The sequence below is a fragment of the Drosophila miranda genome (assembly GCF_003369915.1).
Source record: "Drosophila miranda strain MSH22 chromosome Y unlocalized genomic scaffold, D.miranda_PacBio2.1 Contig_Y1_pilon, whole genome shotgun sequence".
Lineage (NCBI taxonomy): Eukaryota > Metazoa > Arthropoda > Insecta > Diptera > Drosophilidae > Drosophila > Drosophila miranda.
The window spans coordinates 32,643,796-32,666,567 of NW_022881603.1; the positions used below are offsets into that span (position 1 = coordinate 32,643,796).

At 46.0% G+C, this 22,772-nt stretch overlaps 1 protein-coding gene, 1 long non-coding RNA gene and 1 pseudogene across 3 annotated transcripts in view; 2 read left to right on the plus strand and 1 right to left on the minus strand.

Annotated features, from left to right (window-relative positions):
• The first annotated feature begins 22 nt into the window (after positions 1–22).
• LOC117192034 lies at positions 23–1,892 on the plus strand (annotated as a pseudogene).
• Positions 1,893–22,772, minus strand: part of LOC117185966 (myosin heavy chain, non-muscle-like) — a 33,769-nt gene continuing 12,889 nt past the window's right edge. Inside the window, exons 5-13 of one of the 2 annotated variants that reach the window (XM_033396755.1) lie at positions 12,217–12,240; positions 10,351–10,443; positions 7,233–10,277; positions 6,646–7,176; positions 5,290–6,579; positions 5,061–5,224; positions 3,168–3,303; positions 2,779–3,107; positions 1,893–2,709 (exon numbers count right to left, since the gene is read on the minus strand). In XM_033396755.1, the coding sequence (XP_033252646.1) occupies positions 2,304–2,709; positions 2,779–3,107; positions 3,168–3,303; positions 5,061–5,224; positions 5,290–6,579; positions 6,646–7,176; positions 7,233–10,277; positions 10,351–10,443; positions 12,217–12,240 (6,018 nt within the window). In that variant the 3' untranslated portion in view covers positions 1,893–2,303. Of the gene's footprint in view, positions 2,710–2,778; positions 3,108–3,167; positions 3,304–4,050; positions 4,478–5,060; positions 5,225–5,289; positions 6,580–6,645; positions 7,177–7,232; positions 10,278–10,350; positions 10,444–12,216; positions 12,241–22,772 lie in introns of those variants that run through there. The other variant, XM_033396756.1, reaches the window with a different exon arrangement.
• LOC117192046 lies at positions 12,399–13,192 on the plus strand. The gene is made up of 2 exons (XR_004474176.1): positions 12,399–12,775; positions 12,834–13,192. It is a non-coding gene; the product is annotated as an uncharacterized LOC117192046 (long non-coding RNA).

Genomic DNA, 22,772 nt, shown 5'->3' on the forward strand with positions numbered 1-22,772 from the left:
GTATATTTTGGTATATTTCTGAGGGTCAGGCCATATATCCGCGGGCGGATGGGCGTCCAAGAAAAAACAAACATTTGGCACTTAGAAGTATGCTTTAAGCTGAGAAACAAATAAAACAAGCGACAATGCGACGCTCAATCAGCGAAACAGAACATTCCGAATCGGACCTGTCCTCCGGCGCCACAACGGAGAGCAATTCCAGCGATTACGAGCATTTGGATAGACACCACAGCAGCAGCAGGGTCCACGACTCCACCACCGCCAAGCGAGACAATGTCATGCTGCCCAGGTGAGTCAAAGTGCAAAGTTCCCAGTTGAGTGTTAATGACGCTCTACTTAATCTTATCTTATCACCAATCCACTGGACGAACAGGCCCTGGGCGTCGAGTGGCGGTTGGATGTGCTTTCTGATGCCGCTGGCCTTGGCCTCGCGCTTTCTAAACGCTCCGACCTGCAAGGAGCAGGTCCATCTCCATCTGATGTTGACGGTGACAGCCGCTGGCATGTGCGTGGAGACACTCTGCTTCTTCGTGTACTTCTTTGCGGACACGAGCATACTGGCCAAATGCATCATCAGCCTACTGCCGGGAACATTCACCGCACTTGGTTTCGGCCTCTGCCTGGGCACTTCCGGTTGTTTGCTGTGTTCGCGGGGTTCCTGATGATAGCTGGCTACCAGCACTTTTACATCTGCATAATGCGTGGCTTCTCACGGTGCTTCACCTACGGCGAGGCCTCCATTCTATTCCAAGGTCTTATGCTGTTCGTGATAAGCGCCACTTACCGGCTCTACGAACTGTGCTCCGCGGACGCGGATGCCAAGACCTTTAGTGATTTTGACCGACTTAATCTTATAATGCTGGTGGGTTTAGGTGATCATTCATCCACATCTAATCCTGTCTAATCAGAATCAGAGCCCACTCTTTCACAGAATGCTTTGATGTGGCTGCTCATTCTCTGCGTGCTGGTGACCGCAGTTCCACGACTGCGTGGGCCTATTCCTTTCTACCTGTTGCTGGACCGTCACCAGTCCTCTGCCTATTGTGGCTCTGCTCCAGTTCATCTTCAGGAACCCTAAGCGACTGCAAATTATAGGCTTCTACCTGGTGCTCGTTCTATTGACCGGCGCCACCATCACCTGGCAACTGCGGCACACCGTTCAAGCCAACACCCGAATCCGTAAGATATTCCACCTGTTGATAGTGCTTGTCTTCGTTCCAGGAGTGCTCTTTCAGTGCACTCTACTGTACTTAGCCACGGGCATAGCGCTGGCGGCATTTGTGGTCCTGGAGCTGATGCGACTGCTAGAGATTCCTCCATTTTCGGACAGGCTGACCGACGCTTTCCACTCGTTCCGGGATGAAAAGGACGCTGGGGTTCTGGCGCTGACCCCGTTCTGCCTGCTTATTGGATGCTCCATGCCCCTATGGCTGACTCCTTGCCCCTGCTCCGGAAAAGATACTTTGATCCTGCTCTCGGGCATCCTGGCAGTGGGCGTGGGCGACACCGCGGCCAGTGTGGTGGGCTCCAAGATGGGACGCAACATGTGGGGAAGTGAGTAGTGACAGGAGAACACTCCCATTGAACTGCTGACTAATACAACGTTTTCAACTCTTGCAGATTCCTCACGTTCCCTGGAAGGCACTATCGCCTTCGTGATGTCCATCCTTCTGTCCGTCTGGTTGCTGGAGGCGACCGGTCTGCTGGCCATGACACAGGCCAAGTGGTTTGCAACCATTTTCGCAGCCATCAACTCAGCCATGGTGGAGGCCTTTACCGACCAAGTGGACAATCTGGTGCTGCCCCTAGTCTTTTATATACTCGTTGGCCTGGCCTGATTCTGATCTCCTTGTGAGTGCATATACATATACATGCATATTGACCAACACTAATTATGGGACTGTACTTTTATTTACGGTCCATAGGATCTATAACAAATTATGTAGGTATCAATGCATATATGTATACTTACATACATATGTACATATGTGTATTTACAAACATAGTTTCTGCACATAGGCATAAATATTGAATTATTTCTGCTGCTGTACAAAATTTTGAAATTGTATAATGTATTCCTGAACTTGTTGTATCACATTTCGAATGGGACTGATCTTCCCCGAGAATCGTTCCACTTTTTGGATTTTGCGGCTACACGTTTTGCGCACGTTCCACACTTAACTTACGACTAAAAACATATTAAGGTATGGTATTCATTCAGCTCCTGCTTCTGCCTTAGGACCTGGACCCGGGTGCAGGGCAAGACACCTAGACTGGAAAATGAATGACATGCTGGACTGCATTTAAAGGAACATTATGACAAGAACAAAACACTGGTTGCGGCCATCCAATGCGTACGAACTCCACCCGACTACGTCTGGGAGCTCTGTCCATTGTACCCATCGGTGGCCCTGTCTTAAAGCGGCTCCTGCGTGAAGTAATCGTGCTCTAGGTAATCCAGGGCCGAGGGGCGCATGTTTATGTCGTACGACAGCATTTGCTGGATGAAGGACATGGAGGAGGGCATAGATTAGTATGTCTATCCAGACGGAGAGAGCAACACACAAAGGTACATTCAACAGGTCATCGGAGAACTCGCACAGGTTGGGGCAAAAGTCACGTGGCCGCTTGGGAAGGCGGTGAGGGAAATGCTCCCGTGCCACAGAGATGGTTTTGGGCCATTGCTGATCTGTGGGTCGGCCCGTCAGCCTACAGGGGAGAGATGGAAACAACAGAGATTTAGATATAAACTTGATACACATTTAATTCGATACATACTCGAATATACGATCCAGCTGGTTCTTCTCTGATGTGCACGGGAACAGAGCCTTCCGGTTGAACATCTCAAAGATTATGCAGGCGGCACTCCAGAGATCCACGGAACTGTTGTAGGGCTGGATAAGAAGTACCTCGGGAGCGCGATACCACAGCGTAACAACCACTGATGTCAGCTTCATTTCGGAGTTGTATGTTTTGGCCAGACCAAAATCGGCAATCTTCAGATGGCCCTGAGCGGAAACTAGCAGATTCTGCGGTTTCAGATCGCGGTGGATGATGCGATGCGAGTGCAGAAAGTCCACGCCGGTCAGGAGCTCCCGCGACAGACGCTGCCAGATGGGATCGTTTGGTTACACAGTTTGACTAATGGAGGTATTATGCGTAATCACCTGGATTGTGGTGGGGGACATGCCTGATTTGGGCAGGCGTTCGATGAGGTCAGACAAATCCTGCTCCAGGTGCTCAAAGACCAGAAGAATCATTAGTTGTCCGTCGCGCTCCAGAAACTGGCATACTTCGAACAGTCTGCAAGAAGAGGGGAAATCAGATATGAACTTTTTATACCCGATACTCAAAATGAGTATTGAGGTATATTAGATTTGTGGTAAAAGTGGATGTGTGTAACGTCCAGAAGGAATCGTTTCCGACCCCATAAAGTATATATATTCTTGATCAGCATCAATAGCCGAGTCGATTGAGCCATGTCTGTCTGTCCGTCTGTCCGTCCGTCCGTCTGTCCGTCCGTCCGTAAGTCCGTCTGTCCGTCCCCTTCAGCGCCTAGTGCTCAAAGACTATAAGAGGTAGAGCAACGATGTTTTGGATCCAGACTTCTGTGATATGTCACTGCTACAAGAATATTTCAAAACTTTGCCCCGCCCACTTCCGCCCCCACAAAGAGCGAAAATCTGTGGCATCCACAATATTGAAGATACGAAAAAACTAAAAACGCAGAATCATAGATAAGGACCATATCTATCAGGTTCCTGAATCTGGATCAGATCGGATCATTTTTATAGCCAATAGGAACAAATCAATTTGCAGTGGCTACGCAGCGCCCGACGTCACGCTCAGACTGATTTTCTGTCTCTCTCGCACGCACTCTTTGTCGTGTCGTTTAATATTAGCGGCGTCTGCCGGAGGAGAGCCATACTGACTTAGTATCGGGTATAAATGTAGAGTTGCGGTGTCCGCAGCAACTCACAACGTTCCCTCTCGTTAATTTTCGATGCTTGCTCCGATCGGCAGCCAATCGAGGGATGCAGGGAAAGTTTCTTATGTTTTAATGGTTGTTTTATATAAATTTAAATTGGGGGGAAATTGGAGTGTTTGACAACATTGTTTTTGTTTTTGCTTTTTTTGTTTCATTGTTTATGTTTTTTGTCGTTATAAAATGTTGGTTTTGTTGGTTTACGTTTTTAATTTAAGTATGTATAATAGCTTATATAAAAAATAACAGAGAAATTATATAAAAGAAACATTAAATATAATCGTTTATTTTGCTCATCTCTTCTCCGTCCTATTCTCGATCTTGACCTAATAATTAACGCGTCAACTGCCCAAATCCTCGCCATCTAATGATTCATCCTGCACCGATGAGCTGTCGTCACCGCCGCCGCCGACCCCACCACCGCCTCCTCCGCGCTTCGATGAAGGTGTGCCCGTGAGCCGGCTGGAGCTGAGGCCCATGCCGCCGGTGCGTCTAAAGGAAAGGGAGACATACAAGTTGCAGGGTTTACAATATATAGTAGAGGATGGTTCTGGGTAGACGTGCAGTGCATGGGGGAATACAAAAATAACAGAACAGAGGTTGGAGTTGCACGAACTAAGTTCTATTTAAAATAGGAGTTTGAACGGCATTAGTTCGCACTGTTGGATGATTTTGCTGGATGGTGTGTTCCTAACATGCAGAGAGAAGTACACAGAGGTGTGGTTGCTAGGTTTTCTTTGGTTTGGAGTGGATTCTGGTTCACATTCACTGGGTCTGAGGATCTGACTATGGATCTTGGCCAGCAGCACTTACAGCGCCTACGAGAAAGAAGCGAAACGATTCGAAACCTAATGCAGACCCTCACAATTTATAATGAGTGCGGCATCCTTTTTGGGCGAATAGGCCTTGGCCTTTTCGGTCTCGGCCACTTGGATGGAGCTTAAACCAAAACAATAAAATGTCAAAACAATATAGGAAGAATCTGAATCCCGGAAGAGAGGGAAAGAGAGACATAGCGCTAGAGACTTCCCCCTTCCGTCACAAAACCCTTGATCGAACAGGGATCTGCACCTACCGTAGTTCAGTTTTGAGTGAGTTGATCTCACGGTTCATGGCCTCCTGCGATTCAATCATATCCTCGCACTCGCGCTGGTACTTGCGCTTCTGTGTCTTCTCCTTCTGCAGTTCCTCCTCCGTCTCGTCCAGAATGCGCTTGAGCAATTTAATGCGGCTATTCAGCTGTGGGAGCAAAACGAATCCTTTAGTATTACCATCGCACAGTCAGGAACGGTCGGGTTGCTTACCATTTTCTCCTTGTTCTGGTCGACATGTCTCCGCTCGTCTTCGATGTTCATCGTCAGCTCCTTGATCTTCTTGTCCATCTTGCGGTTGGCCTTCTGCTGTAGCAGTCGCTCCTTGCCCTCGTTCTCCAGCTGCTCCTCCAGATTGGCGATTTTGGCCTCGAGCGTGGCGATGGTGGCCTTTACCTTGGTACGTTGTGCCGTCTTAATCTCGGCCAGCTTGGCCTTCAGCTCCTTGTTCTGGCGCTCGAGCAGGGCACGTCCATTCTTCTTCTTCTGCGAGTTGGACTTCTCGTTGGCTAGCTCGGTGGTCAGCTGCTCGATCTGCAGCTGCGCCTTGCGGCTGCGGTCGAGCAGAACCTCCGAATTCGACTGCTCCTCCTCCAGCTCCTCCTCGAGTGTGGCAATGCGGGCCTCCAGTCGCCGCTTTTCGTCGACCATCAGCGATCCCTTGCTGGAACTGTTGGCAATCTCCTCGGCAAGCTCGCCGCGCTCCGTTTCGGCCGCCCGTCGGGCCCGCTCCGAGCTGGCCAAATCCTCGGTCAGCTGAAATACTTCTGCCTCCAAGGCCTTGACCTTGCGCTCGGCCTCCTTGCTCTGCGCCTGCAGCTCCTCCTTGGCCGCCTTGGCCTCCTCGGCGTCGCGAAGCGCATCCTTGACTTGTGCTTGCAGCTTCTTGGCGTGCTTCAGGGCATCCTCCTTCACCTTGTTATGCATCTCCATCGTGGTCTCGATCTCTTTGAGGTCGCCCTCCAGCTTCTTCTTCGACGCCACGGCGGCCGTTCGCTGCTTGCGCTCCTCATCGAGCTCCGCTTCCAGATCGCGCAATTGCTTGACCAGTCCTCGTCGCTTCTCCTCCGCCCCCTCCTCCTTGGCCAGCAGGTCGCGCTCAAACTGGGAGCGCAGGGCCTGCATATTGACCTCGAGACGCAGCTTGGCATCCTCCGTCAGCTGGAGGTCGTCCTCGAGCTCCTCGTTTTGTGCTTTCAGCTCGGCCAGCTTCGACTCCAGGGCGCGCTTTGCCTTCTCAAGCTCGTGGACGTTCTTGTCGGCGGTGCCTTGGGAGTTGGCCAGGTCGTCTAGCTCGTTCTGGAGTGTCTTGCGCTTGTTCTCGAGATCTTCGATCTTGTCGAAGGCCTCGTCCAGCCCGCGAGACACCGACAGCACCTTGGTCTCCTTTTCGCGCGCCTCCCGCTCCGCAGTGTCGCGCTCCTGGGCGATCTGCTGTGATATGGCTTTCTCCTCGGCAAGGGTCTTGTCGAAGTTCTTCTGCTTCTTCTCCAACTCGAGCACCTATGAGGGATTGGGGATTAGCAAAGGCAGTCCTTCAAGGAACTATGACGAGGGCCAGGGACCTACCTTCGTGCGTTGCGTCTCCAGCTCGATGGTGGCATCCTCCAGCTCCGATTGGACCTTCTTTTTGCTCTTGTCCAGGCGATCGTTCTGGGCAATCAGCTCCTTCACCTGTCGCTCCAACACCTCGATCTCCTTGTTGAGCCGCTTCTTGCCCTCCTCCAGCTCCTTGGCCAGATCGTCATCCTCCTCAGCCTTCTTCTTGATCTCCTGCATCTGGCCGGTGACCTCGGCCAGCTTGCGCTCAAAGTTACGCTTGGCCTCCTCATCCTCCTCGAGCTGCTCTTGCAGCGCCTCCTTCTCGGACTCGATCTGGCGCAGCTTGGAGCTGAGGGCCAATTTCTGGCGTGTCTCCTCCTCCAGCTGCTGCTGCGCTTCCGTCAGCTGCGACTCCATATTGCTGGCCGACTTGACGGCTGCCGATGCCTTCAGCTCGGCCTCCTCCAGCTGATTGGTGATAGTCTCCGCCTCCTGCTGCAGCTTTGTGCACTTCTCCTGCAATTCCGATCGTGCGCGTTCGATCTCGGCCAATTTCACCTGCAAACAGAATTAGAATAGAGATCGTTCGGCCGCCTTCTGCTTTCGTCACTCACCTGAAGCTCTGCGATTTGGGATTCGGCCTGCTTGCGTCGTCGATCGTTCTCCTGCCGGGAGCTGTTGACGCTGCGCAATTCGGTGGCCAGATCGGCGTTCTCCGCCTCCAGCGTACCCTTGGCCTTCTCCAGCACGGACTTGGCCTTGCGCAGGTTCTCCAACTGATCGTTGATGCCGTTCAGCTCCTGCGAGTGCTTGTGCCGCATGTCGGCAAGGACGCCCTCGTGGTTCACACCCTCTTCCTCCAGCGACTTCTTCAGCGTGGCCAGCTCCTGTTCGCGCTTGGAGCGCAGCTCTTGTTGGGCGGCCGTGGTGTCCAGGGAGTCGAGAAGCTCGTTCTTGAGTGCTTCGAGCTCCTCGCTGAGGTCGCGTCGCACCTTCTCGGCCTTGGCGCGGGCCGCATTCTCGGCCTCGAGATCCTCCTGGATCTCGGCGAGCTGCGATTCGAGTTCACGTTGGACCTTCTGGGCGGTGGCCTTGGTGGCGGACTCCTCGTCAATGCGCATCATGGTCTGGGTGAGCTCCTCCTCGCGCTTCAACAGCTGCGCCTGCAGCTCCTCCACTTGGGTGCGTCGCTCGTTCAGCTGCTCCCTAAGGTCCGCCACCTCGGTTTCGACCTTTCGCTTGGTGCGGTCCGTCTCCTGGCGCTGCTGCTGATCCTTGTGCATGCGCTCCTCGAGCTCGGCGATGGTGGCCTCGTGCTTGGCCTTCAGTTTGGCCAGGTGCTTGGCCTTCTCCTCCTCCTCGGCGAGCGTCTGGGAGAGATCGTTGGCTCGCTCTTCGAGCAGCTTCTTCTCCTTGAGCAGCTTTTGGTTCTGGTCGTCGGTGAGGGCGAGATCCTCCTCGTGCTTCTTGATCTTCCCGTCCAACTGGACCTTCTCCAGCTGCAGCTTCTGGCGCGCGGCCTCTTCCTCCTCCAGCTGCTCCTCGAGGTCCTGGATGTGCAGCTCCAGCTTTTTCTTCTCACCGCCCAGGGCCAACACACGCTCCTCCTCCTCCTCGACGCGCGTCTCCAGCTCCTGCATCATGTCCTCCAGCTCCTGTTTGCGAGCCATCAGACGCGAGCGCGACTCCTCCGCCTCGGCGCACAGCTCAATCTCGGCCTGCAGATGTTCGGCGAGCGTGGTTTTCTCCACAAGCGCCTGCTGGTACTTGCGCTCGTACTCCTGGGTGTTCTTGGCCAGCGTGTCGAGCTTCTCGCGCACCTGCTTCAGCTCATCCTCCTTCTGGACGAGCTTCTCCTCCTGCTTGGTGACCTCCAGCAGGGGCTTGATCTTCGTGTAGAGGCGCCACCACTGCCAGTTGCGGAGCTTGAGGTAGGCGGCGCAGTTGCGCTGAATGATCCGGATGGCATTCAGCTGCTGGAGCCGCTTCTGGTACTTGCGGCGGGCGAGGAAGCCGCGACAGGACGCCTGGAAGTTCACGATTAGGTCGGAGATCTTGAAGTCACGCTCCTCCTCGAGATAGGCGAGGACGCCCGCGCGGAAGAAGATCTTCGACTGACCGACTCGATACAGATTCGAGTCGAGTTCCAGCGCCTGGATCATCCTCTCGCAGGCCTTCTTGGCGTCCATGAAGCCCTTGGCGATGACGTTCCGAGTGAGCAGATCGTACCGCTGGCGGAACTCCTGGAAGGGTATGCGATTGGGGAAGCCTTGGCGGCAGATGCGTATGCCCTCGAGGACGCCGTTGCAACGCAACTGGTCGAGCACCAGGGGGGCATCGATCTTGCCGGCCCGCTTCTCGTGGTTCGGTATGATACAGCGCACAAAATTGGGATTCGTGTTGCGCAGCGTGTCCATCAGCTTCGTCAGCTGCTCCTTGTATAAGTGGGACACGGTGCGGAACATGCCCTTGCGGGTGCGTGCCCCGAACTGGGTGTCGGTCAGGGCCTGCTGTGCCATGCCAACGATCTCCGCATCCTTCCAGATGTTCACCACAAACGGATCCTGCGAGCCCTGCAGCAGCGACACAATGTTCTCGTTCAGCGGATCCATGTTCTTCATCAGCCACTTGGTCGCCGAGTAGTTCACCCGTCCGGCATAGTGTACGATGGCAAAATCGGCCACGCCCCGGAAGTCGGTCTTCATGAACTTCGGATGCATCGAGTGGGCCGAGACGAGCTTGTCGACAAATGTCTTGTCGGTGGCCTTGGGGAACCAGCACTCCTCGTCGAGCAGGGCCATGATGCCGCCCGGTTTGTCGATCAGGTCAATGGTGGGCTGCAGATCGAGCCCAAAATCAATGAACTTCCACTCGATGCCCTCGCGCTGGTACTCCTCCTGCTCCAGAATGAACATGGTGTGGTTAAAGAGCTGCTGCAGCTTCTCGTTCGTGTAGTTGATGCACAGCTGCTCGAACGAGTTGAGCTCGAAAATCTCGAAGCCAGCCATGTCGAGGATGCCGATGAAGGAGGCCCCCTGCCGCTTGGTGCGGTCCAGCGACCGATTGATGCGATTCACCAGCCACTTGAACATCCGCTCGTAGCAGGCCTTGGCAATGGCCTCCACAGCGAACTCCACCTGCTCCTTGGTCTGGGCCTTGGTGACAAAGTCGCGGCCCACCTTGATGCGCGGCGTGAGGAAGGCCCGCGACATGTCCGTCACACTCAGGCCGAGCAAATGGGCAATCTTCTGGGCCACTGTGTTATCGGGTAGCGTGGCCTGGTCGTTGTTGCGCTCCTGCCGGAACTTCATGCTTCCGAACAGCAGGACGGCGCTCACGATACGGAATATCGAGTTGAAGTCCTCCGAGGTCATGCCCATGATGTTCATCGACTTGACGGTGGCCTGGAACTCGGCATAGTCATCCACACCGGGCACTGGCAGGCTGCCGTTCGACAGGAATGCATACGACTTGACATCATCGACTATGAACTTCTCGCGCTGCTCCGGCGAGGCGCCCGCCAGCAACTGATAGAAGATGTGGAATGTACGTTCGTCCTTGGCTTGGCGTATGGCCCGCGACTTCTCCAGCAGATACGTCTCGATGTTGGCGCCCGAAATGAAACCAGAGGCATCGAAATTGATCCGTATGAATTTGCCCTGCATAAAAAGGATCACAAATACAAGGATTACTGGAAGAGTCTCTATCGAAACGTGTGTGGTTGTGACTTACGAAACGCGATGAATTATCGTTCTTGACGGTTTTGGCATTGCCAAAGGCCTCCAGTATGGGATTCGCTTGCAGCAGTTGTTGCTCCAGTTCACCCTGAGTAGCGGGAGGACACAAGAGAATGGGATTATTGCCTGTTCTACAGAGATCTAACGGTGTCTAGGGTTAGCAACACAAAACGAGGGGGAACGTTGTGAGTTGCTGCGGACACCGCAACTCTACGGTTATACCCGATACTAAGTCAGTATGGCTCTCCTCCGGCAGACGCCGCTAATATTAAACGACCCGACAAAGAGTGCGTGCGAGAGAGACAGAAAATCAGTCTGAGCGTGACGTCGGGCGATGCGTAGCCACTGCAAATTGATTTGTTCCTATTGGCTATAAAAATGATCTGATCTGATCCAGATTCAGCAATCTGATAGATATGGTCCTTATCTATGATTCTGCGTTTTTAGTTTTTTCGTATCTTCAATATTGTGGATGCCACAGATTTTCGCTCTTTGTGTGGGCGGAAGGGGGTGGGGCGAAATTTTGAGATACACGTTTTATAGTAAGATCTAACAGGAGTGCGGATACCAAATTTGGTTACTCTAGCCTTAATAGTCTCTGAGATTTTTGAATATCCCCAGATTTTCGTCCTTTGCGGGGGCGAAAGGGGGTGTGGCGAAATTTTGAAAAAAACTCGTCTCGGTCCGATATATTAGGAGTGTGGATACCAAATTTGGTTGCTCTAGCTTTTGTAGTCTCTGAGATCTAGGCGCTAATGTTTTACTCTAAGCAAAGCCGCCTATGCTACGTGTGTGTTAGAGAGAGACAGGGCGAGAAAAAATGAAATTGTTTTCTTGATGCTGGCTATAATAATGATACGATCCAATTCAGATTCCGCAGTCTTAAAGATATGGTCATTCTCTACAATTCTACGTTTTTGGTTTTCTCATATCTTTAAAATTGTGGATGCCACAGATTTTCGTCCTTTGTGGGGGCGGAAGTGGGCGGGGCGAAGTTTTGAAATATTTTTGTTGCAGTGACATATCACAGAAGTCTGGATCCAAAACATCGTTGCTCTAGCGCTTATAGTCTTTGAGCACTAGGCGCTGAAGGGGACGGACAGACGGACGGACGGACAGACAGACAGGGCTCAATCGACTCTGCTATTGATGCTGATCAAGAATATATATACTTTATGGGGTCGGAAACGATTCCTTCTGGACGTTACACACATCCACTTTTACCACAAATCTAATATACCCCAATACTCATTTTGAGTATCGGGTATAAAAAGCACAATGTACATATGAACACAGAAAACATGCAACAAACAATGGACAAGGACAACCACATGCAGTTCTCTAAGGATTAATCTACGGAAAGCAAGCAAAAGACTACACTAAAAATTGTACTGAGCACGGGACAAACAGTAGAGCATACTTTACCGAAAATGCCTCTTGACTACTCTAAAAATGCGTGGCATGGAATGGAGGGCAAGAGGAGAGAGCAGTGAGCAGAGAGATAATTTTAAACAGATGAGTGTATGTGTGGTCTTGAGCAGGAGAAATAATACGATAAGGAAATGGGAAAACAGAGCACAGAGCCCCTTGGAACTCTTTTGTGAGAGGAAATGCATCATCAAAACATACATAAATGAATTAGAAATAAAATATGGAGAAGTGGGAGAAACCAGTCCCCTCATTGGGAGAACAAATAAAAAGCGCGCATTTTTGGGAATAGAAACATTAAAATTGGGTTAAACGTAATAGATAACGAAAGAGAGGAGAGGGTCAACAAAACATATAGGGGTTAATATGGCATCCATGTTCCATCCACCTTTCGTTTAGTCTTGGATTTGGTTTTGGATTTGGAAATACTTACAATCAGAATGGCAGGATTCGGCACCTGTTTTGTTTCGGGGGTTTTTTTGGTGTGTTTTTTTTTTCGGGTATTCATCGGTTATTCATCAAAGTCGAAAAATGTACAACGAGTGTTTGTATTTGTTCGTGTAAATATATTGCGTGTGTGTGTGTGTGTGTGTGTGTGTAATAGGACATGAAAATAAAGAAGGTTCATAAATAAATAATTCAAAAATATATATAGTAAATATTTTGCCCTAGAAAAGGTAGTGCCAAAAAAGAAGAAAAAAAAAATAATAAAAAAAACTATGGATATATTTCCTAGAACGAATGCAAAGTTGTGCCCAAAGTATTATTAATTGTGTGTGTTTCCAGTTTGTACTTTTCTTGGTATCTGTTATCGGGGGCAGCTGATAAGAAAACCCTCTCCCCACCTCGTAAATACCACCTCGTGCTGTTGACACAGACACGCCACCACCAGAGGATAGGAGAGGAGAGGAGCAAAGCCCAATGTCTGAACTAGTTTCTAATCAAACGAACGGCACGAATGAATTCCCTTCGATTCCACTGATGATTCAGTTGTAGGTACCTTCATCAGCGTCTATTTATGGCAATTGTAATCATAATTATTATTACCAGCTACACAAACATTGGTTGCCTCTTCAATTTGGTAAGAAGCAGCAGTTCTAGCCAAGATCGCACCCTCCCTCTCTTAAGGTTCTTCTGGAGGAACATTCATCAGAATCAGCATATCGTATGTGAAGTGCTCCCCCTGATTATGTTTAGTACCGAGAAATATACATAGGAGGTATCCGTATAAATGCCTTAAGTCTGTTTGCAGCTTATCACGTTCCAGCAGCAGCAGCAGCCTCCAGTCGCCAGCATGCTCATATAAGGCAGGCCAGTAAACGCATAAAACATAATGAAAAGTGTGTTTGGAGCTCAAGAGCAGCTTGTTTTTTGTGGCTGAAAAGGATTGACTGAGTGTATGCCCAAAAGAAATACACGAAAAATATATACAAATATAATTTGTTTGGTTTTGGCCCCAATTATGGTTATGAACCAGAACCGAATCGAAACAGAAGCCAGTCCAAGAGCTGGGGAGCCACCAGCAACAGTTGCCATGCTACAAAAGGAGATGATACCAGCACCAAAAAACCCCCCCTTTAAATGTCGCAATTCGAGTGATTTAATTTTCAATTTTTATCAATTGCCCCTCCTCTGCTGCTGCTGCAATTCAATTTCGTTTCGCTTTTGTTTCTGTTTTTTTTTTATGGGGTTTATTTTATTGCTGTAAATGATAAAAATTTGTCAGAAACTTATTGTACAGTATACAGATATACCATATGTGGCAGGGCATCGGTTGATTAATGAAGTGTGCCGCCCCCCTTTTTCCCTTCTTCCCAACCTCCCCCCGGCAAACCAGCAAGAGAGCAACCAAACCAAGGAGTAAACCCAAGGAGAATGGGCTTTGGCTCTATGATGCTGCTGTTGCTGTGGGTTTTGATGCCGCGTAATGTGGCAGCGCCCCTCGGTCGGTAGGAATGCATTTCTGCCCGGGGAGGCGAGCTTCGTTGGATTCCGTAGAATGAAACGGAAAGAAAGGAAAAATATCTACTAATCAAAGTTCGCTTCTAGCTCTTGCTTAAGCCGGTTGTGTTTTTTTCTTGCTCCCGCATTCTCCGCCCTTTGCCTAAATATCATACAACATTGTTGTGTCTTTGTTTTGATTTATTATCGCATCTCTTTAATTTGATTCTACCTTGTGTTAACCACCAGTGTTTTGTTTGTAAACAAGTGTTTAATATAAATTCAATATTGCAACGTAACACATCGGACTCGTGCAGGCAATTTGTTATTGTTTTTTTGCCCAGTCTGCTTTTCGTTATCGCTTCTTCGGTGTGCACTGTTCTCGCGCATCAGCGTTTGCATCGCCCACACTCTCTCGTGAGCATAAGCGGGCTGCTCGCATTGTTGCTATCACTCTCTCTGGATTGCCTATACTCTCCCTCTCTGTGGACTTTTCTTTTGTGTCTCTGCTTTGGTGAGTTTACTGCTCGTTTTCTGCACTTCGTTGGATCATCTGCTTTGAATTATTGCCGCTGCAGCTGATTGTCTGGCTCGCTCTGCTGTCTGCTCTCCTACTTTACCTGCTATCTCACTCCGTTCTTCTTTTATTCGTGCACAGTGATTCTTCTACTGTCCATAATGGCAATTGTTTGCAGTGCAAAGAAATGTGAATTCGGTGGTGTTATCATTGGTGATTCATTTCTTAGCTGCTGGCTGTGCGACAATTTTGCCCACATAAAATGCGCTGGTGGTGGAAATTTTGGCCGGCTGAATGATCTGATCTCGAAACGCATGGGCCTGTCTTGGTCATGTCTGGCTTGTCGGGAGATTGAGGCCGAAATGCGCACGTTTATGAGACAGACTCGAACTGGGTTTCTGGATGTCCGGAAACAATTTGTGGCTCTCAAAGAGAAATTTCTTGCCCTTGAATCACAGTTTCTTGGGCTCAAACTATTGAGCGAATCGCCTAGACGGAAAATTCCGCATAATGATACCAATCTCTTGCAACCTAATCCGATTGGTACGCCTGCCTCCCACCTTCATCCATCGGAAGCATTTCCGTGTAGTCATGCCAAGCCGTTGTCTGTAAATCCGCCAACGGTGGCTCCGGAGTTCTTTACACCGAGCAATGTGCTTCCTTCGAGCACCCAACTCCCCAACAGCATCAATCCCATCCCTGCAGTTTCTGTGGCCGTCACTTCTGACGCGGTGAGTGCTCCTAGTGCGGGTGTGCTGGTTGCTGACGACGTCTTGCCAATTCCTGCTCCAATTCCTGCTCCAATTCCTACTCCAATTCCTGCTACAGCCATTGCTGCCAATTCCTCTGCCCTTGTACCGAGATCTCTTTTAGGAGTGGCTCCACCATCTCGATCTCGCTCGGGACTTCAACTTAAAGCAGTGGTCCCTCGGAAAGCAATATTTGTTTCTCGTCTTATTCCTGAGGCTACAACGGAGGATGTTAAAAACATCTTGCCGCTAAACTTAACACTTCGCCTGTTGATATAGTTGTGACTAAATTTAAACATAAGCGCAACATATCATCCTTTAAAATTCTTCTCCCTGATTCTTTACTATCCTGTTCTCTAGAACCGTCAATATGGCCTGAGCATACAATTGTGCATGAGTTCCTTCTCAAAGATTCGAACTCGAATCCAAGAATTACCGAACATGCTCCAAAAAACTGATGTACTATTTTTCCATGCACTATCAGAACGTTCGCAGTTTGCTGGGAAAATTGCGTCAAATTCATACTAATAGCGCGTCCTTTGATTTCGATGCCATCGCGTTTACCGAAACCTGGCTTAACTCCTCTGTCAATGATCACGAAATTTTCATTGATAGTTACACTATTTATAGAATGGACCGCCCATCTTTTGCAGGTGGGGTTCTGATTGCAGTTAAATCTGTTTTCTCATCTGAGTTATTCCCATTCAATAACATTCATGGAATTGAATTTGTTGCAGTCAAAGTTCGTGTTAGCTCCGCATTTTTCTATTTAACCTGCTCTTACATTCCTCCCGGGTCTGAGGATGAGCTTTACTTACACCACCTTTCAGCAACTAATAATGTTGTTTCTACATTAGGGTGCAATGATCGAATTATTGTCATGGGGGACTTTAACCTCCCATTTCTTTCTTGGCTGCCTTGTGATGACGCTAACTTGTTGTTTTCCAATTGCCATAATGACTTTATCAATGGGCTAACGGATATTTCCCTTGTCCAAATTAATGCCGTTAAAAACATTAGGGACAGACTTCTTGACCTCGTTTTTGTTAACGATGGTTCTCTTGCTACTGTATCTAGAGCAAGCCCAATATCTCTCCCTGAAGATCCTTACCATCCAACTTTGTTGATATCACTGGAGTGTACACAATCTGGAGGTGCTGACAGTTCCATGGCTCCTTGTCACATAAAGTGTTTTCGCAAAACAAACTTTATTGATTTAGATCTACATCTCTCGCGTGTTGATTGGTCGTTTCTTTATTCATTACCGAACATAGATGCAACTGTTAACTCGTTTTATAGTTATATTTACTCCGCCCTTAATACGTTTGTGCCAGATATCACTGTACCTGTATCGTCCAAGCCTCCCTGGTTCTCCAAGTATTTGTCATACTTAAAAAATAATAAATCCCGGCTCTATAAAAAGTACCAGAACTCGGGCTCCACGTTGGCCTTAGCTCTATACTCCTCCGCTCGCTCTCTGTTCCTTGCCGTCAATAGTCAGTGTTATAATCATTACCTTTCACAATGTAGTAGTAACTTTCGTAGTGATCCTAAAAAATTCTATTCGTTCGTTAATTCTAAGCGCAAGTCAAACGTTTTTCCTCCGTCCCTTCATTACCAGAACAAAACAGAACCTTCTGCTGTTGGTATTGCAAATTTATTCGCTAACTTTTTCCAAACAACGTACTCGTCTCATATTTACAACGCATCCACTCCGTATCCGTACCAGCTACCTCAAGCTAACAGCATTTTTCTGCCCTTTTTCGAGGAAAGCGTTGTTCTGTAAGGTTTGTCATCTATGGACATATCGTTTTCTGCGGGTCCAGATAAGGTACCAAGTTGCATCTTAAAACACTGTGCCCAGTCCCTTTGCAAGCCCTTGACCTTTCTCTTCAACCTCTCCTTGGAACAGTCTTGTCTCCCAGTAATTTGGAATGAGTCCTACATCATTCCGCTTCACAAAAAAGGTTCAAGATCAAACATTGAAAACTATCGTGGTATCGCAAAGCTTTCCGCCATCCCGAAGCTTCTTGAGTTCCTGGTCACCCGGCAACTGCAACATCTTTGTTGCAGCTTGATATCTCCGTCGCAACACGGTTTTTTCAGACATCGTTCAACATCGACTAACCAACCTTCTTGAGTTTTCTAACCTAATCCACCGGGGTTTTCAAATTGGTTTGCAGACGGATGTAGTTTTTACGGAATCCAGCAAGGCATTCGATTCTGTGAACCATGCTCTGCTTATTCAAAAGCTCTCTTTATTAGGGTTCCCAACGAATCTTCTAGATTGGATTTTGTCCTATCTCTCTAACCGTACTCAACGTGTTTTGTTTTCTAACGTGTTGTCAAATACTGTTAATGTTACTTCAGGTGTGCCACAGGGAAGTCATCTGGGCCCGCTTCTGTTTATTTTATTTGTGAACGACCTTCCTCAAGTTATAACATACTCTACTACACTAATGTATGCTGATGATGTCAAAATCTGTCTTTCTTACTCTGATTGGTATTTGCACACACGCCTTCAACTTGATCTAAGTGAACTACTATTGTGGTGTTCAACTAATCTTCTTTTTCTGAACCTTTCCAAATGCAAACTTATGACATTTTACCGTCGCGCTCCTCATTTTGTCTCATATGTTCTAGGAAATCATGTCCTTGAGCGAATTTCGAGTTCAAATGACCTCGGAGTCCTTTTTGATCATAAGATGTGTTTCAACACCCATATAGCTGCAACTGTAAATAAAGCTAAGGGTGTTTTAGCGTTCATCAAGCGTTGGTCCAAGGAGTTTGACGACCCGTTACGAAACAACTGTACATCTCGTTAGTACGTCCTATATTGGAGTATTGTTCTTGTGTGTGGAGCCCGCAGTATAAAGAGCAGCAGGCTGTTATTGAATCCGTGCAAAAGCAATTTTTAATTTTTGCCCTTCGGAACTTTAACTGGGACTCGGGTAGAATCTTGCCACCCTACCGGTCTAGGCTAAATCTTATCGACCTGCCGTCGTTGCACCATCGCAGAATATGCAATGGCGTAATGTTCGTGCACAAGCTCCTTCTTGGGACTGTTGACTCCCAAACTCTCTTGGGTCAGATTGACTTGGCCGTTCCATCCAGACCTACCCGTACTTTTAGGCCTATCCGTCTACCCATATGTAGGTCTAATTATGCTGATCATGAACCTTTTAGGGTTTTATGCCATAATTATAACTCCCTCTGTCAAACCCTATCCCCTGAACTATCTCTTAAACTAATTGCATGCAATATTTATAATCATTTAAATTTAGCTAACTTTTAACTTATCTTTTTCCGCCTTTAATCTAAGTACCATTATTAACAGATAATTTGTTAATTTAATAAATAAATAAATAAATAATCGTTCCGCTCTAAGGTTTATATATACAGTGGCGCCGAAAAAAATAGCACCAGTAGGGACGACCGTCTTTATTCCTTCAAAACTAGACCACTGACCAACATTTGCTGGACTTTACTGCAATATAATGTAGCTTTATATGTCTCCTCTCTGAGAGAAGTGTGCTTACTCTCTCAATTCTAACGGTTCTTATAACTTTAGGCAATTTTGCGAAAGAGGAGCCAAATGGAGCACCAACAAAAATAGCACCAGTAACTGTTTTATGTAAAAGCTTCTACTTTTCTGAGCTTCTTGATATTTTAAGTTCTAGACTGAATTAAAAATCGGTGGCTTTAGGTGATTGTGACAAAAATGTTACAAAATTTTAGTAGTTATGGGTCTTGGAAAACACTAAAGTGAAGAAAAAAGCCAAAGGATCAAAACTTTCATTTCAGAAGGCAGGACCTATGCTAAGGTGTGGCAAATTGTCGGTTGTTCAAAAGAAATGATTAGCAATTCTTTGAAATATGTTTCCAACAAGAAACACGTGGAAGAAAGGCCGCGATATCCCCATTTCTGCTAAAACTACTGGTTCGTGAGAGCAAGGAGGAACCATTTCAGTCGGCCACAGAGCTAAAGCAAGGATCCTAAAAAATCGTCAAGTACCAGGAAAGTTAGATCTTGTTTACAAGAACGTAAAATGGGTACTCGTAGTCCAAGGAAAATTCCACTTCTCACGGAAAGGCATAGGGCAAAAAAACTTTGGTATGCAAAATAGCACTAAAGTTGGGCCAAAGAAAATGGAGAAACATCCTGTGGTCCGACTAAGGCCAAAATTTATTTTTTGGTGTAAAAGGGTCTTGTTCTTGTGTGAAACGACTACCGAATGCAGAATACAACCCCCTGACTCACATGTAAATTCATTAGACATAGAAGATCAAGCAAGATCGTATGGGCATGATTTTCGTACTAAGTAGGTGATCCAATACATGGCACAACCCCATTATGGATCAACATGTCTATGTCAATATCAAAGAAACAGGGATTCTGCTTTATGCAGAATACGAAATAGAGTTGTTTTGTGTCTTCCAGCAGGAAAATTACCCAAAACGAACTAGAAAGAAAGCTCGAAAGTGGTTCGAGCACAATTCACTTAGTACAATAGATTGGCCTGTTCAGTCTCCAGACCTAAACCCCATTGCTAATATTTTGGGTCAAGTTAAAAAATATATTGCTAATGCGGAACCAAAGAACAATAATGATCTTTGGAGAATCCTGCATGGTTCGTGGATCAATATCCCAAGGAAAAGATGCGAAAATTAGGTGAGTTTTAATGCCAATATGTTGAGCTGCTGTTGTTGCTACCAAAGGTTTTAAAATAAAATGCCAACCTTTAAATACAACTAAAGTAACATATTTTACAAAAAAATGTTAAAAGTTTCTTTGTATTTTATAGTTTTTTGATTTCTTTGTAAATTGGTGCTATTTTTGTTGGTGCCCAAATTTCTGATAAAATTCTTTTTTTTTTAAATATGCTTAATTGGAGTTTGCAAATCACACCAGTGCTCTGGGATACGTAAATTATACCTTAAAGTTTATATATTAGTCTTAATAACGTTCATTAGAACCATTGCTTAAGCAAAATCCGTCAATATAGACACATTAGTCCACTGCACTGTGGGCCAGCGACCCCATTTTTCGACGTTAATTCAAAAAAATGCATGTCAATGAAACTTAATTTTAATTTAACATTTAATTAGTATATACATAAATTTAAAAAAAAATCAAAAATCTTTTTTGTTTTAATGCATCCTTGGCCTTTTTGCAACGTTTTAAAGTCAGCTGTTTGATAAGCTGCAATCGATAGTAAAAAACGCGGGAAACTGTTTGTTTACTTTGAGAGCTTACCAAATTGAAACTAAGTTCAAAAACTGAAATCAAAGTAATGGAAAAGAAAGGCCAGGGTATGTAGAGTTATTATATTAAACAAATTTGTGCTTATGTTTTTGAATATGTTTTTGTGTGTATTAATTTGTGTCGTCCAAAGGTAGAGAATACTTAACCAATGTGCCCGTCTCTTATGGTCAATAACTAATTTTGTGCGCAATTGTGCGAGAAAGTAATTATGTAATATTGTAGTGCAAGCTGTGTATAAAATAATCCTAAAACTTGTTTTTGCGCCATTTTGCGCCGGTGTGCGCTTTTTAATTTATTTGTAGGTGAGGTGGAGTTCACTTATGAAAAGCAGCTCAGTATTTACATTGAGAATAATCGAAACGCCGCAGCACTTTCGAGTTGGATTTTCGAAGAACTGAGGCATACAAAATAAGCACGGAGAAAAAACTTTTTTGTCAGCGATCCAATGGTTCTTGACCAATCCCTTTTCGCGACAACAATGGTTCCTCTCAAATTAATGGATGATATTGGAAATATATTGTGGCTAAATCGTACTCCTCAGTCTATTCGATTTTGTAGGCCAATCAAACTTGAATTTGTTAAAGAGACTAAAGACCATATTATCGAAGAAAAAAAAAATTTGGACGATCAAATTAAAGATTTATCTTCATATGTCTGCACATTTATAAATGGAAGAAACATAACAGTAAAATATAATCTGCATATGACACTTTTAGACGGGAAAGTTTTGAACTTTTTGGCTGAAACTAAATCTTGCCAATTATGTCCCATCTGTGGAGCAAGTCCAAAAGATTTAATGGATCCACCGAAATTTAAGCCTAGACGTGGAACATTACAATATGGCATGAGTAAACTTCACGCATGGATTCGATTATTTGAGTTTGTTCTTAAAATTGCTTATAGAAAAATCTCATACTGGAGAAGATGTGGAGGAATATGGCTCTACATGTCGACAAGCCTAAAGAAAATGGAAGTGGAAACACCAACGACGGCAACACAGCAAGAAAAGCCTTTTCAAAACCTAAGCTATTCGCTCAAATCTTAGGTCTTGATGAGTCTCTCATCACATATTTTCAAAATATTTTAATTGCGATTTCCTGCCAGCTGTCAACTGATGCAAAACTATTTAAAAAATATTGTCAAGAAATAGTTACACTATATATGTCCTTGTACTCATGGTTTCCGATGTCGGCAACAGTTCATAAAGTTTTAATTCACGGTTTCCAAATAATAGAAGCATCAGTACTGCCAGTAGGTGTTCTTGGAGAAAACGCTTCGGAAGCACGCAATAAATACTATAAGAGTGACAGACGATTACATGCTCGAAAGGATTCACGACGCAACAATATGACAGATGTTTTCCAAAGAGCAATGGATTCCTCTGATCCTCTTGTATCGAGCATCTATCTGACAAAAAGATTGGGTGGAAATAAAAAGGATCCATTGCCGAAAGCTGTTATTGAACTTTTAGAAACACCATGTTTTGAAAATATTTTTTATAACAATAATGCTTCCCTAGAAACTGATACTTATTCTGGTATGTGTGAAAGTGACGAATCGGATTCCGATAATGAAAATTCATTTTCAATAGAAATAGATGTAGAAGAAGATTAATAATAAATTCGTTGTACTTTGAAAAACTTCAACATTCATCCCCCTCTAAGTATTAAGTTTAAGTGTAAAAATATAAATTTTTAAGAATTTTAATAACATATTCTATCATAATGGACTACGTGTTAAAAATCAGTATTAGCGAATCTTTTCTTTTATCGGCGTTTGGTGTGGGCGTGGTCTGATCGGTCTAAAATTAAGATATATATATAAACACGTCGATAATATTTTGTGTACAAAATTTGAAGTCTCTAGCTTTATTATTTTAATTTACGTCAAAAAATGGGATCGCTGGCCCACTGTGCACTGGTGCTATTTTTTTCGGCGCAGCTGTACATATATGTATCTATAAATACCATCAGGTCTATCGTTATTCAACGCACTCTATCTGAAATCTTAACCTATCCAACCTATCCTAAGCAATTTTAATCTAATCTAAACCAACCTGAACAACAAAAGTGCCAGCAAAGTATATATTATAAGAAACACTTAAGTGTCATACAATTTGGGCTTTTCCTGAGCTTAAAAGTTCTCTTCTGTTCCCAATTCCACTTTCCAGTTCCTTAAACCAACATTTAAATATTCTATTCAAATATTTTTCGTTGGTTTTCCGGCTCTATGAAAATCACTCACAACACGAAATACTCTTAAATTGTAAGTTGATTTGAGGCAGTACAACACCCACATAAGAAGTCATAGGAGCGAGGGTGTATTAAAGACAGTTTGCCGACTCCAGCAATTATATACATACCATAATAGATACATATATAGTCGTGTGAGTGTAAGTGAACGTATCGTAGATATCTATACGAGTCGTGCATCTCCCTTGAACGTTCTCTCTTATTAATTAATATGGCAAACAATAACAATTGCTGGGAGCAGCTTGCGTGTCATTAATGTGAGTT